This window comes from Osmerus eperlanus, chromosome 3 (assembly GCF_963692335.1).
Source record: "Osmerus eperlanus chromosome 3, fOsmEpe2.1, whole genome shotgun sequence".
Taxonomy (NCBI): domain Eukaryota; kingdom Metazoa; phylum Chordata; class Actinopteri; order Osmeriformes; family Osmeridae; genus Osmerus; species Osmerus eperlanus.
In genome coordinates, this window is record NC_085020.1 from 20,078,308 (window position 1) to 20,094,039 (window position 15,732).

The 15,732-nt window shown below is 51.0% G+C and overlaps 1 protein-coding gene across 2 annotated transcripts in view; it reads right to left on the minus strand.

The window, feature by feature from the left end:
- The window catches only part of cwc22 (CWC22 spliceosome associated protein homolog), a 140,835-nt gene that overhangs the window by 118,112 nt on the left and 6,991 nt on the right, over positions 1-15,732 (minus strand). The window contains exons 15-21 of one of the 2 annotated variants that reach the window (XR_009929792.1): positions 14,144-14,204; positions 11,740-11,817; positions 11,433-11,585; positions 11,003-11,130; positions 10,769-10,870; positions 9,354-9,532; positions 6,723-7,775 (exon numbers count right to left, since the gene is read on the minus strand). Coding sequence is in view for 1 of the 2 variants with exons in the window: in XM_062457752.1 (XP_062313736.1) it covers positions 6,964-7,775; positions 9,354-9,532; positions 10,769-10,870; positions 11,003-11,130; positions 11,433-11,585; positions 11,740-11,817; positions 14,144-14,204 (1,513 nt within the window). In the remaining variant the exon portion in view is untranslated. Of the gene's footprint in view, positions 1-5,925; positions 7,776-9,353; positions 9,533-10,768; positions 10,871-11,002; positions 11,131-11,432; positions 11,586-11,739; positions 11,818-14,143; positions 14,205-15,732 lie in introns of those variants that run through there. The other variant, XM_062457752.1, reaches the window with a different exon arrangement.

Consider the following 15,732-nt stretch of genomic DNA (forward strand, 5'->3'; position numbering starts at 1 on the left):
GAAAGGAGAGGAGAAGAGGAGAGGAGAGAAGAGAGAAGAGGAGAAGAGGAGAGGAGAGGAGAGAAGAGGAGAAGAGGAGAGGAGAGGAGGAGAAGAGGAGAAGAGGAGAGGAGAGGAGAGGAGAGGAGAGGAGAGGAGAAGAGGAGTGGAGAGGAGAGGAGAGGAGAGGAGAGGAGAGGAGAGGAGAGGAGAGGAGAGAAGAGAGGAGAAGAGAAGAGGAAAGGAAAGGAGAGGAGAAGAGTAGAGGAGAGAAGAGAAGAGGAGAAAAGGGAAGAGAGGAGAGGAATTCTACTGTCCTCTAACAGCTCAAGGACAGATCCACACAAGTGTTCACACACTGTGTACATCTTTAAGACCAAGCCTGGGGATTGACACTGTTATTATGAACCGGCCAATCACTTTCACTGTCCTCACTTCCTCATCACATGATAGGAAATGACTGAGCTTCCAATACACCGATGCTGAGTAAAACCGCAGGTGCAGCTAAAACATCATCATAGCTACAGCAGCCCATAAATCACATACAGTACACACACACACATCTCTTACACACACACACACATCTCTTACACACACACATCTCTTACACACACACACATGTCTCTTACACACACACACACATCTCTTACACACACACACATGTCTCTTACACACACACACGTCTCTTACACACACACACACACACACACACACATATGTCTCTTACACACACACACGTCTCTTACACACACACACACACACACACACATCTCTCACACAAACGCACACATGCATCGCCATCAGACCCACAGCCAGTGGAACACCATTAATCATAAGAGACAGAATGGGACTAATTACCCTCAGTGTTACAGTACAGCTCCTTGTACCTGGCCTGCCCCAGAAAGAGAACTTCTGGTGGTGGATGGAAGGCTGTATCTCCACAGGGACACCTGGCTGTACTGCATGCAGCGCTCCAGTCCTCGCCTCTTGGGGACGGGCTAATAAAAAAGACAGAAATTGAGAAAGAAAAACGGCATCAGCTGACCATCCGAGGTAGCAGTCGGTTACACCTTCCAAGGAATCTTCTAGACCGAGTGGTTCCTCGTAGTAACCTCAGCACAACACAGCAGTCAAGACTGATCATGCTCTCTCAGGCGAAAGGGTTCTAAAAGGGTTCTCCATCTGTCCCTGAAGGTGAACCCTCTGAACCCTTTCGGAGGCCTACAGGGAGAAGCGGAGAACTAGAGATGGATCTATTGAGCGCCTTCCTTCGAAGAGAGGTGCCAGTCTGACTGACATCAGCAGCATCGCTCGGGCTCATCGCCTCCACACCTTCACACCTACCTGCCAGGCTCACGCTCACATCTGACACGTGCTCACGTGTGCTCTCTACACACACACTGCTTGGAGCACTGTAAACTCGCGTCTTCCCACTGCACTGAACACAGTGGCAATCCGCCATGCTTATAGTTTCACAAACAGTCAATCGCACAGCTTCGACATACACTTGCGCGTTGTATCAGGGCCTTTTTCGCATAGGCCCACACACACACACTTCTTATTAGACACACTAGAGCAGTCTCTCTTGTCCTGGACCACCTCTGATTAGATCTTAGTGTGACTCTCTCCACAGGTCTCCCAGTTAATCTGCCATGACGTAACCAGATAGTAGACATGCTGGTTCTCAAGCTGCCTGACCGGTGGGCAGCCTGGCTCACCATCACACCAAACACACACACACCCAACACATCACACACACGCCAAACACACACACACCCAACACATCAAACACACACACACACACCAAACACACACACCCAACACATCAAACACACACACACACGCCAAACACACACACACCCAACACAACACACACACACACACACCAAACACACACACACACGCCAAACACACACCCAACACATCAAACACACACACCAAACACACACACCCAACACATCAAACACACACACACACACCAAACACACACAGAGATAAAATACACAAGGGGGGCCATATGCCTCAAGTATCAAAATACCACAAATCAAATAGCCGTCCATAAATAAATACCTGAGGGAACAGAGAGAGCCCTTTCTTCATAATAGACTTGCACACACAAACCCCTCTCTGGTCACCTAGCTTTCTACACCTGGGTTCAAGGACCTAGACTGAGCCAGGTCCTACTCTACTTAACACGCTACTGGGGATACTACATTAGATCTTCCCTCTTCTCGACGAGCCTTCAGTGTTGTCCAGAACCCAGGACTTTCTGATTCAACTGTGGAACCAAGAATGATGAGGTCATCATGCAAGGTTGAGCACAGGAGGTCCTCTAGTGGATCTGAGCTGAAATGAACTCCTGTCGTTTAATAACAGGAGATGTGTGACTGGAGACTGTTCTCTCTCTGTGTGTGTGTGTGTGTGTGTGTGTGTGTGTGTGTGTGTGTGTGTGTGTGTGTGTGTGTGTGTGTGTGTGTGTGTGTGTGTGTGTGTGTGTGTGCGTGCGTGTGTGTGTGTGTGTCTGTGGGGACTGATGTGTCCTGCCCAATCCCGCTCATCTATATTCTCTGACTGCAGAAGTTTGCTCCTCACACACACACACACATCCAACACCAGCTCTGACACACACACTAATCCAACACCAGCTCTGACACGCACACATGAATGTTTTATTGCATCTGTTAGATACCTGCTTATACAAATGAAAGCGCATTTTGCCTCACAGTGACAGACATGTTCGTCTCGCTGTGGTGGAGACAACAGAGTCAACTATGGTGTTCTTTGACAACCATCATGATTTAAGACCCTAAATATACATGATGTTGGCTTAATTTATTAACTCGACATCCACTTTCACAAACTAAGCAGACTCCGGCGTTCGAGATCGTTTTCTAGAGAAAACATAAACACATAGGTCAAGATGCGTAGTCGGTACCAGTTCGCATTAAGGATTTGTGAAGGATTATCAGTTGACATAAATGCATCCTGTGTATTCCCGCGGCTTTAAAACAGCACTCTTTGGACACATCGTGACGTCTTCCTTAGCAGCAGCTTACAAGCTCATTGAATACTTTATTTTACAAAATGCTGTCAAACTATAAACACTACAGCATTAAACCAGCCTAATTGGAAATAAATTAACAAACTAGTGCAGTAGCCAAATTGGTAGATTTATTTACAGTTTACGGTCGGATCCGTAGATCCCTTAATTATAAGACTCGGGTGATGTTGAATGACACACTCATAATGAACAAACTCTAGTTCTCAGGTAAACAAACAAACAAACAGCCATGAAGGTTCATTTGCGGTGTTTACAATGTGACCACAAACACTCACGACGCTCAGATGCAAAGCTGGTGGAGCGTCGGTTTAGACTTGAACCGAACTGTCACGCGTAGCTATAGTTTACTCAAACCCATCCCCCTGCAAAAAAAAATCCACTCTCGGTTTACGAAATGCGTGTGGTCATTGTGAACAACTCACATTGTCTGTGAAAAGTAGTCATGACTAGAAACGAAATAATTTGGGAGTGGAATGCCGAGAAAGCCAACGCCAGGGTCTGACACACGCCTTGTCTGTCATATTGACGGAACTCTGATCAAGAGTATAGGCTACTAGTTAGTGCTCAACAGCAAGTTGTCTCGTTTAAAATGGTTTGGACATCCTCTCCACTTCATACAATAGTTCACTCGCTTTTGTGCGGGAAGGGAAAAACGGTTATGGACATACCTGTAGTCAGCCTTTGGTGTCAGAAAGTAACGGTCTCGTCTCTCGTCGCCGGTTGCACCGAGTGTTCTCTCTCGCTCTCTCGCGCTCGGACGGTTTGACAGCGGTAAGCCGCTCGCTCTGACTAGCCCAGATAGCATCCACGCATGCTCATCCCGCGGCCTCGAGGGCAGCGCTACCTGAGCGCGCCTTGCATGTATATCCCACTTCCACTCATGGACGTATAGGTACGGAAAGACCCTCAATAGGAAGCTGAGAATTACGTTTCATAAACCTGTTTACATTGAAAATACTACTTGTAAATACTACTTGTAAATATTGCTTTGACTGGCAATGATTTATTCCCCGACGGTCACCCATTGCTTCAAATGGCCAACGTTCAAATGTGTTAAAAGTGTGTGGATTTCCTAAGATTAACATGTTCCAGCTACAGGAGGGGAGCTAATTATATGCTATGTTGCTGGTCACCATATAAACCTCTATTTTAGAAGTTAAACACAGGCTGCAGGAACAGCACCCACACTACCAGTTCCTCCCCCGAAGCATAAATGGCCCCTGGAGGTTGACTGACTGCACTAACACACACACACACACACACACACACACACACACACATTGGCTGGCACACACATACACCCTCTCTATTAAAATATAATTGTGTAATTTTTACCCAGACAACGTTTGTAGCAATAGGTGGCTAAATTCCCCATCCAGAGGGCCCATGATGCAGTGCAGTAGCCCAGTAGGACTCCCTATCCATCCTTCCCACGGCTAGAAGGTAATGCAGATCCTCCTAATGGTCCACAGGAACATGGGCAAGGTGATGTATGGTCTCATTACCTCTCCTCCCTCCCTGCTCCGGGGGGCGGGGGGGGGGGGGGTTAGTCGCGTGTCCGTGAGTGGAGACACCAGCTTAATGTGATGCTCACACACCAACCCAAGCAGAGCCGTCGTCACCGCGACAACCTCTCAGGGGAACGCAGTGTGTCAAACATCTGTGAGGTTCTAATGTAATATTCCACCTCCATCCCCCACCCACCCTCCCCATCCTCCGCCCCCCACCCCCACCAGGCCAGGAGAGACACGGGCTGCTATCTCATCCTTAGCATCAGGCAGGACAATTAGACTGGAAGTGAGAGGAACAGCAGGAATTATCCCTGAAGCTAAAATTATCTACTACTGTGGAGGTGTAACATTCCTGACTGATACTCTAGGCCTCCCCCAGTCTCTCTCTCTGTCCCCCAGTCTCTCTCTATGTCTCTCTCTCTCCCCCAGTCTCTCTCTCTCTCCCCCAGTCGCTCTCTATGTCTCTCTCTCCCCCAGTCTCTCTCTGTCCCCCAGTCTCTCTCTATGTCTCTCTCCCCCAGTCTCTCTCTTTCTTTTGGTTCCATGGTATATTATTGAGACTGTGAACCCTGTTCACACGACATGCTCGCAGTTAAAACATAAACTGTGAACAGCTCAGGCTGCGAGAGACGGAGAGAGCTGTGAGAAAAGGAGTCTATTTAAAAGAGACTCAGAGTGAACAATTAGCGATATCTGTGTGAATGAGATCAAATGTTAACCAGTGCAGTCTCAGTACAGAGACAAGAGGGTGCGTGTGTGTGTGTGTGGGGGGGGGGGGGGGGAGGGGGTGAGAGAGTGAGTACTTATTGATATACTTCATTGAGGATAAGATAGAATTTAAATTGCCCTCCCCCCCCTCCCCCCCCCCAGGCACGCTGAACTGACAGCAGATCAAGCTTCTGTGATTCCAGATCTTCGTCTCCATCCCAGAGGAGCCAGTCTTCCATTCCGTTGCCCCCGACAACACTACAAAGGACGACCCACTTTCCTCCCCTCCCCCTCCCCCTGCTACGACCTTGGGCTGGCACTCAAGGTCACCCAAGGCACACTCGTGTGCGTTTCATCAATGCAGGATGCAATGTGGTGAAGGATAGACTTTCTCTGCTATTTTAACGTGAGAAGTATCTTCTGTGTTGCCAAAAAATATTCAGCGTGTCTCTTTAGTGTAAATAATTGAATGTTCCTTCAATGAGATAAAAGCCTGTTTTGGAAACACCTCTGCCTTGTCCTTCACCAGCTGCAGGATGCCTGTCTTTCCAGTTGCAGTATGATGAGGCAGCATAACATTAGAAAACACACACACACACACAGTCAAGAAGGGTGTCATTTAAGAACATCATGTGGTACAACACACTCACAACATGAAAACACTCGATAGGAAAAACAAGTTTATTTTAGAATGTGAAAAAAAGACAACACTTATGCAAAACACACAGGCTTGAGGAGCAAATGATTTAGCTCCTAACAGTTGGATGCCGTTTCAGGGTTTGGGGAATTCATTCCTCAGTGGTCTACCTCACGGTAAAATATGTTGGCGCAAAGCAGACAGCTGGGTGAAAGCGAGGACATTCACTCTCATCCAACTGCAACTTTCATAAGCTGTTTGGTACTTGGGCTTTTAGTCAAAGACACTTGCAAGGGCATCAGCTATTTATCTGAAGCCTCGTCAAACGACCAGTTTCCCAAAGCTAACTAGGCCACAGCTGGAGTGAGTAAAGCACAGCACAGGGAGAACAGTTGAGGGAGTTTTTATTCATGTTTCATCTTGTCACAATTTTCATCAACAGAAAAATAGGTTCCACCAATACAAAATATGCTGCAGCAAATACAAACATGGCGATTTAGAGGGTGTGAGGCCGGCAGACTTCGGCAGTTAGAACCCCTAGAGATGTCCTTTATTTATATCATATATATACACAGACCACACTGCATGGCAGGTCAGGAGCCTCACCCTGCTAACACACACTTCACCTGGCTGCAGCTGTTTGGTACACACACACACAAGACCACGATGAGCAGAGAAGCCAGGACTGGATGAGAAACACATTACACACTCCAGCAGTCAGAACGGCAGGAAGCTGGCAGGAGGTCTGGTTCACAGCTATGGATACACAGTAGACATAGCGTCAGCTCTCCACTCCCTCTCCTCCCCTCCCTCCCTGCCTGCCTACAGAGTAGATCTGATCCAGGTGAAACCAGGGCTGGGACCTCCACACAGCGGCTTGGTTTAGAAGGCCACAATGACCGGAAAAAAAGACTTGAGCTCATAACCACCTAGGCTGCATGATGACAGTATGGATGTGACAGCCCTTATATTGATGCAGCCAGACTTTCATCACTAGTATTCTCTTATTCCATCTAGTGTGGCTGTTATCCCTTATCCCCTCCCCATCTCCTCCTCCTGTAACCAAACTATCTCCTCCTGCGAGGGGAGTCATCTCTGCTCCTCTCCTCGTTCCTCCTGGACTCCCTGTACCGATCGGAATGCCTGTTCTCCTTGTCCTCCCTCCCCTCCCTCCTCTCCTCTTTCCTCCTCTCCTCCCCCCTCTCCTCCCCCTTCCTGTCCTCCCCCCTCTCCTTCCTGTCCTCCCTCCTCTCCAGCCCGTTCCTGGAAGAGTCTCTGGAGTCCTTCTCCTTGCGGCCGCGTTCCTGTGACTTTGACCTTTCTTTCTCCCGCTCCCTCCCTCTCTCCTTCCCCCTCTCCTTCCCCCTCTCCTCCCTCTCCTTCCCCCTCTCCTCTCTCTCCTTCCCCCTCTCCTCCCTCTCCTTCTCCCTCTCCTTCCCCTTCCCCATCTCCTTCCCCCTCTCCTCCCTCTCCTTCCCCCTCTCCTTCCCCCTCTCCTCCCTCTCCTTCCCCCTCTCCTCCCTTTCCGGGCTACGAGGCCGGCCGGTCCTATCCTTGTCGCGGTGTCTGCGTGCGTCGGGCCTCTCCTCCTCCTCCTCTCTGGGTGGCCTGGCGGGCGGGGCTTCCTGGCCGGGGCGGGCGCGCTCCCGTGCGGGCGAGGGGTCGTCGCGGGGCCCCCGCTGGCGCAGGGCCTGGGGCCGCTCCTCGCCGCTGCTGCTGCTGTCGTCGTGGCGACGGCGGCGTCCCTCCTGCTTCTTGCCGGCTCGGTCCTCCGGCGGAGCCTTCTTGGAGGACTTGTGGGAGCTCTTCTTCTTGGTTTTGTCCACTTTCTTGGCCTCTGGCTTTTTCTTCTTCTTCTTCTTCTGTCTGGAGTCGGAGTCTGCAACAACGGAGACGGCCGTCACGGTTAAGAGGTGCTGCACACACAGCTCACTCAGGCAACACCAAACAACATCGTTGTTTATGATCATTGACCGGTGCACTTTTTGTAAAGCTCTCTCTTGGAAGTCGCTTTGGATAAAAGCGTCTGCTAAATGAATACATGTAAACACACACACACAGCTGAGCTTCAGGAAACCAGCTCTTAAAATCTGGTGTGGTGGACAAAACACGCATACAAGATTGTTTTCACATTCAGTTCTGGGGTTTTCCTAAAACAGGTCAGTCAGTGGCTGACCGGCTGTTCTGACCGAGCAGAGCCAGATGATGAGGATGATGGTGGTGAGCCCAAGGCCCATCTCTGGCAGCAGGGGCCATTCTAGGATCAGACCTTTAGGGGGCTCAGCCCCCAATGAGAATGTGACATGGATACAGTGCCTTGAAAAAGTGTTAAACCCCCTTGCTAATAAATCACTAATTTCACTGGATAACAATTAATACTATTATTATTATGCAAAATATTGAATGAATGAAAAAACTAAGTCCCTTTCTTACATTTAGCAGACGCTCTTATCCAGAGCGTCTACCAAATTTTTTCATGAACTACCAGCATCAAATGAAACGATAATGATGTGTCAGCAATAAATAAACATTGTTTTAACATGTTAGAGCACTAAAACTTATTTAAGATAATAACTCATAATTCATTTATTTTATTATTATTTTTAGGGGTGCTGCGATTAAATGTAGGTGTGCTTGAGCACCCCTAAAAATAGTCTAAAATCAACACTGTCTGGCAGGCTGACATTTGTCTAGAGAAGTCAGGCTGAGATCAGGAGATACCAGGCCACTGTTACTGCGCGCGCGCGCGCACACACACAACATAGCAGGGACTGGTATTTCACACACACGCACGGCACACTCACATGCACACATACACTAATCCCAGGGAAGCCCCATGCAGAGGGTGAGGCCAGGAATGTGGTGTGGCATGTTCTAGGCTGTTCTCGCTGTGTTATGTCAAGGGAAGGCTGGGTGGATTTCACCAGAGAACATGCGTTTGTGCGCGACAGATCCTGCCGTCACAGATCCTGCCGTCACGCTCCATACATTTACATTTAGTCATTTAGCAGACGCTCTTATCCAGAGCGACTTACAGCAAGTACAGGGACATTCCCCTGAGGCAAGTAGGGTGAAGTGCCTTGCCCAAGGACACAACGTCATTTTGCACAGCCGGGAATCGAACTGGCAACCTTCTGATTACTAGCCCGATTCCCTAACCGTTCAGCCACCTGACTCCCCAGGACTCTCCATATCCCCAACCACGCTCTGACACACCACAGCCTGCATGTGGAACCGCAAGCCTGTCACCCAACACGCACCAGCAGACGTGCACCAGCAGACGCGCACCAGCAGACGCGCACCAGCAGACGCGCACCAGCAGACGCGCACCAGCAGACGCGCACCAGCAGACGCGCACCAGCAGACACGCACCAGCAGACACGCACCGAGCCTGGCACTGGGAGCACCCCCCCCGTGACGCTCTGGGGGCGAGCTACAGTGTGTGTGTGTGTGTTACCTGAGCTGCTGGAGGAGTCCGAGTCGCTGGAGGAGTCGCTGCTGCTGCTGCTGCTGCTGTCTGAGGAGGAGGACGAGGACGAGTCGGAGGAGGATGAGTCCGAGTCGGACGACTCCACCTCCTGCCGCTGGGTCATGATGATCTTCGGGGCGTTCTTCAGGTGCTCCCTCAGCTCGTCACTACGGCAACCCAAATGGAGGGGAAGACGGAGAGAGGGGAAAAGGAGAGAGAGAGAGAGAGAGAGAGAGAGAGGGAGGGAGAGAGAGTTGGAGAGAGAGGGAGGAAGACAAGGATAGAGTCAGTTGAGAAGGCGCCTTCCGACAGAGCACCACATCTCTACTAGCTGTGCAGAGAGGAGTGGAGGAGAGATGCAGCGTGGAGGAGAGATGCAGCGTGGAGGAGAGATGCAGCGTGGAGGAGATGTGCAGCGTGGAGGAGGGGTGCAGCGTGGAGGAGAGATGCAGCGTGGAGGAGAGATGCAGCGTGGAGGAGGGATGCAGCGTGGAGGAGAGATGCAGCGTGGAGGAGAGATGCAGCGTGGAGGAGAGATGCAGCGTGGAGGAGAGATGCAGCGTGGAGGAGAGATGCAGCGTGGAGGAGGGATGCAGCGTGGAGGAGGGATGCAGCGTGGAGGAGGGATGCAGCGTGGAGGAGAGATGCAGCGTGGAGGAGAGATGCAGCGTGGAGGAGAGATGCAGCGTGGAGGAGAGATGCAGCGTGGAGGAGGGATGCAGCGTGGAGGAGAGATGCAGCGGAGGAGGGATGCAGCGTGGAGGAGAGATGCAGCGTGGAGGAGAGATGCAGCGTAGAGGAGAGATGCAGCGTGGAGGAGAGATGCAGCGTGGAGGAGAGATGCAGCGTGGAGGAGGGATGCAGCGTGGAGGAGGGATGCAGCGTGGAGGAGAGATGTAGCGTGGAGGAGAGATGCAGCGTGGAGGAGGGATGCAGCGTGGAGGAGAGATGCAGTGTGGAGGAGGGATGCAGCGTGGAGGAGAGATGCAGCGTGGAGGAGAGATGCAGCGTGGAGGAGAGATGCAGCGTGGAGGAGGGATGCAGCGTGGAGGAGGGATGCAGCGTGGAGGAGGGATGCAGCGTGGAGGAGGGATGCAGCGTGGAGGAGAGATGCAGCGGAGGAGGGATGCAGCGTGGAGGAGAGATGCAGCGTGGAGGAGAGATGCAGCGTAGAGGAGAGATGCAGCGTGGAGGAGAGATGCAGCGTGGAGGAGAGATGCAGCGTGGAGGAGGGATGCAGCGTGGAGGAGGGATGCAGCGTGGAGGAGAGATGTAGCGTGGAGGAGAGATGCAGCGTGGAGGAGGGATGCAGCGTGGAGGAGAGATGCAGCGTGGAGGATGGATGCAGCGTGGAGGAGAGATGCAGCGTGGACTGTGTTTCTCCGGGGGGGAGAGGCACTTACGTCAAGCCACCCAGACCGATGGAGGTGAAGAAGTTGATGGCGAAGCGGGTGTTCCTGGGGTTGTCGCGGGGAAACAGGCCCTCGAAGAAGGGCTGGAGAGTCCTGGAGGACACACACACACACAATTAGACCCCACGGGGGTACATATCCTGGTCGTCCTGACCAGTGGACCCTGAAGGAGAAGGGACTAGGCTAGGTGTGGAGCGTTCCCAGGGAAGCGCCCCCGGTGCGTACATGTCTTTCAGCCTCTCGTTGAGGCGAGGCAGGCCCATGTAGGCACACAGCTCCTGGAACAGGATCTTCACGAAGATGCGGCTGGAGGACGTGGTGGTGTCCTCGCTCACCTTGATGCACTCCAGCACCTGAGGACCAGACGAGACGCATGGTTAGCCCCTCACATGCACACGGCATGCAAGCACACACACAAGCAGAGCCTGTCTAAAACTGAGCTGATGATGGATCGGTCGATGTTTCCCCTGGATTTCTTTTCTGGCCTGGCGGTACGCCAAAATGAAGATATCAGTTATAAATCAGAGAGACAACACATTTGGGCCTCTTTCATCATTATTGCCCCCCCCATAAAAAAGAAAGCAAACTAGAACAGAGGCAAGCTGAACCCTGGGAGAGGACACTGTGTCAGCAGCTTTGGCACAGGCGTACGTACGCTCCAGGGGATGGAGTCTGTGTAGAGCAGGTGAGCAAACAGCCGGGCCACGTTCCTCAGCTTGTTGGTCTCCAGGCGGTGGATGGACTCGTACTGCTCGATGAAGATGGCCTCGAAGCTCTCCATGTAGTCCTTCTTCAACACACAGAACCTCTGGGAACACACACACACAAATGAACACACCGCACTGTACGCACACAAACATACCAAGAGCCGTCTTTGGGTGTGGGAAGTCATGGGGTGGCGACATGTCCCTCCACACAGCTCTCTTCTTCTCTGGACGGCGTGTGGTAGAACTCAATCTTACCCCTGCTAGCAGACCGAAGAACTTCTCGTAGGTCCTCTGCTGGGCACAGCAGTCCAGAATCATGTTGCACAACTCTTTCTGTGGAGGAGACACAATAATTACATTACATTGACATATTTAGCAGACGCTCTTATCCAGAGCGACTTAAAGTACAGGGACATTCCCCCCCGAGGCAAGTAGGGTGAAGTGCCTTGCCCAAGGACACAACAAATTTGGCATGGCCAGGAATCGAACCGGCAACCTTCTGATTGGTAACCCGATTCCCTCACCGCTCAGCCCCGACCTCCAATAATAACACATTTTATTTGCAATGCGCCTTTCTTGCACCCAAAGCGCTACAGTACAGAGAATATTACAAGCATATAACATAATATACAATAACAACAGACAATTAAATTAACAATTAAAAACCTGATACAGTTTTAAGCAACAAAAAAAAAAATCATAATAAATGGACCATGACACATTGGGTTTAAACTTCTCAGTGTATGTACCAGGACTAAGCCATAGATACATAGTCCATAAACAAACCATCCACAGACCACATAAAGGCCGTATTCGATCAAATAGAATAGATTGGTCTCCATGTCTAGTGGAGCCCTCCCCCAGAACCTCCCTGCAGCTGGAAACAGCCCCACCCCTGGTCTCCAGGCACAGAGGAAGCAGAGATTACAGGCTTCCTGTCTGTGGTGAAGCATTAAGCCCCTGTTGCCCAGGCATGCTGCATCTGGGTTCTGGAGGCTAGATGTCCAGGCCTGGGACAGGATGTTGGACTAGGACTACGGCTGCGGTTGGGACTGGGGGTGGTAGGGTGAGTTGTCAGGAAGGATTTGGGGAGCCATCTGTCGTGAGGTTTGTGGGATGAGGTGCTTTCATGGCAGACGAGGCCTTGCATACTCTCTCCCTCAGTCTGTCTCTCTCCATTTCGGTCTCTCTATCTCTGTTTCTCTCTTCTCTCTCTCCCTGTCAGTCTCTCTCTCCGTCCGTCTCCAGTTCTCTGTGGGAAACCAGATGAGGTTCTGCACCTGATACCTTATCTAGGGAGAAAGACAAGATAGAGAAAGGAAAAAAAGCCAGAGCTGGCAGAACTTAACCCCCCCCTCCTCCTCCTCTCATATCGCCGCTCTCCCCCCCTCCCGTCAGACAAGTCAGCTTCTTTCCTCTCCCCCTCCCTCCAACTCTCCTGTCAGACGTCAAACTCTTACACACAAAAGGGGGGCGTATAAACTTAACAGGCTTGTCATCTGAATTTTCATAAAAAAACAAAACAAATATCAACGCCATGTTTCCACATCTAACGTCCACAGGGTGGGTAGGGGAGCTGCTGTTCCCGCCCGAATGGAGAAGAGGTGCAGCCTGTACGCCAAACCCCAGGTGTATAGCCGTGATTCACATCTGACAGTCACTGACGTGTTTACAACTGACAATAAAAACATTGCGGCACTCGGCTACCTAGGCACGCTCAACCCATCACTGACGAGACCTGGCTGAACCCCATGTTCACATTCCAACATCTACAACGAGTGTCTTTTTCAAACCGTTTTCCCAAACTTAGCGCTAACGTCGGTTCTGCACTACAGAATATCAAAATATCCTCTCCACCCTTGGAGCAGCGTGGGCCGGGCCTCAGCTATATGGGGAGGCTGGTGGAGGCCTCAGGTTGGGCTTATGTAAACCTGGAGGTGAGAGTCCTCCTTGGGAAGTCTGAACGGCCAGGCTAGGGGGAGAGCATGGCGGCGTTGGAGGAGGCTCGCTGAACTGTGAACGCTACCTAGCGGGTCACTGAGTTCACCCTGCGTCGTGGGGGATTTTGAGGTTAGATATCTGGGTCGTGTCCAGATGAGAACGTTCTGGATGGATGGAACCAGGGTAGGGGGCGTTCCGAGGGAAGGGTTCTGGAGCCAGAGAAGGTTCTAGGCGTGGGAGCAGAGCTGCAGCCTACACTTGATTCTAATGAATGGGTCGTTATCGGGCTTCTGCTGGGCTTCAAAATGGCCATTCACTTTAAACAGTGAGCCCTGAGAACCAGGACTGAAGATCATTGTCTGACATCTTCACAGGCCAACCAGGAAGTAGGGCAAATGTCTTTGCCCCCAGTGACCAATATGTGCATGGTCCCCATGGCGACCAGAAGTAAATATTTAGACCCAAACCCTGAACAAAGTAAACATACAAAACGTGGGGGAGGGGACGGAGGGCTGTGATGGTGGGGTGAAAAAAGTCATTCATGAGGAGGGAGAGAAGAGGAAGGGGAGGAGGAGGGAGAAGGTGGTGGAGGAGGAGGGTGGAGGAGGCATGCTGAGGTGTGTTTGGTGGGAGAGAAAGAACGGGGGAAGGTGGACGAGAAGTGTGCAGAATCCTAAAACACCGCTGTCTTAGCAGACGACTGAGCTGGGGTACCTACCGTCTCACTGTCAGGGAAGTCCATCTTAATCAGCTTGTGGGCACACTCCTCAAAGTCCAGACTGTGGACACACACACACACAGAGACAGAGTTAGCTCGAAGACTCCACCAATCCTGCCTTAACTCTACAGAATCATGTTGTTTGACAGGAAGACATTTTAGACGACTAATGTGCCTAAGTAAACAAACAGGCTGATAAACAGATTGTGTCTCCCCAGGGGGTCTGGCCTCTGTTCTACATTGTCCTCATCTTACAGTAGTGTGTGTGTGTGTGTGTGTGAGTGTGTAAGTGTGTGTCTGTGGGGAGACAGAGAGATGTAGATGTGGAGCATAGCTGAGAGGAATACTACAGACCTGGTGGGTGACTCCCACACTTACTACACACATTCTGCATCACGCACGCACACACACACACACAGCATCCAACGCATCTGACTCAGTCTCTCTGGCATTCCAACTGAGAAAATTCACACCGTCTTCTCAAAATACAGTCTCCTTGATAGCAAACATGCTCCATGATGTACTCCCATTTAATCATCATGCACAAGTGCACCAAGACCTGCCTGGCTAAAAGATGGATGACAGGACAGCTCGACTGCACACGCTCTCAAATAGCACTGAGCATCTTTCAAATATCAGAGAAATGTGCGGCACTGATATTTTCCTAACCCGGCTGGGGCTGTTAGAAGCATGTGGAGGTGTTTAAGTAAGGGGTGGCGTGTGTGTGTGAGTACTAGGGTGAGGAGAGAGGGATGGTAGGCCAGTTGAGAGGAGCGAAGGGGGGGGACGGAGAGAGGACTGTAGACGGTGGCGTTTGGGAGTGTGTTTGGGCAGAAGAGGGGCAGGGTAGAGGCTTTCATCAGCGAGCTGAAAGCAGCGCATCAGAGGAGGGGGGAAGCTTTCAGCATCAGTGCCAACTGACTGGCCGGCCGGCCCCAGGGTACAGCACTGATGGGCCTGCTCTCTCACTGACGCATCTCCCTGTCTCAGCCCCTACCCCTCCCTCCCTCTTCCTCAATGTAGCTCTCCCGTCCCTCTCTCTACCCCCCTCTGTATTGAGCCCCCCCTTATAAAGTGTAGCAGAGAAGGAGGTCAGATTGACCGGTTTCAACCTGGTGCTAAACCCTCACTTCAGCTCCGAAGTGTTTGGTAAACAAACTCCCTCCCTTCTCCATCTCTCCCTCCCCCATCCCTCGGCTTGCAAAGGGGTTGCATTCGTCAAAAGGTTCCTTCAAAATGCGGTGCTTATTTTGACATCGTCCAACTCAAGCAGCTAAATTTTGATTGTTTATTTCTCATTCCCCAAAATATTCCCTCTTATTTCTGAATACTGTATTTCTTCGATTAAACGCCGCCCTGAAATAAACGCCGCCCTTGAATAAACGCTGCACCAAGAATTAACATTGTGTAATAAACCCAGCCACAGAAATACGGTAGTAGCAGCATGTCATTTGAATGAACATTCTCTCCTGTTGCACTAGGGGCCCACTGCTAGCTAAATACGTTTCAAATACACATCAACATACCTTACTTGGCAAATAACTCTAGCTAGCTAGAGACTAGCTGTTAGTCAGCATTATAAGGGAAGC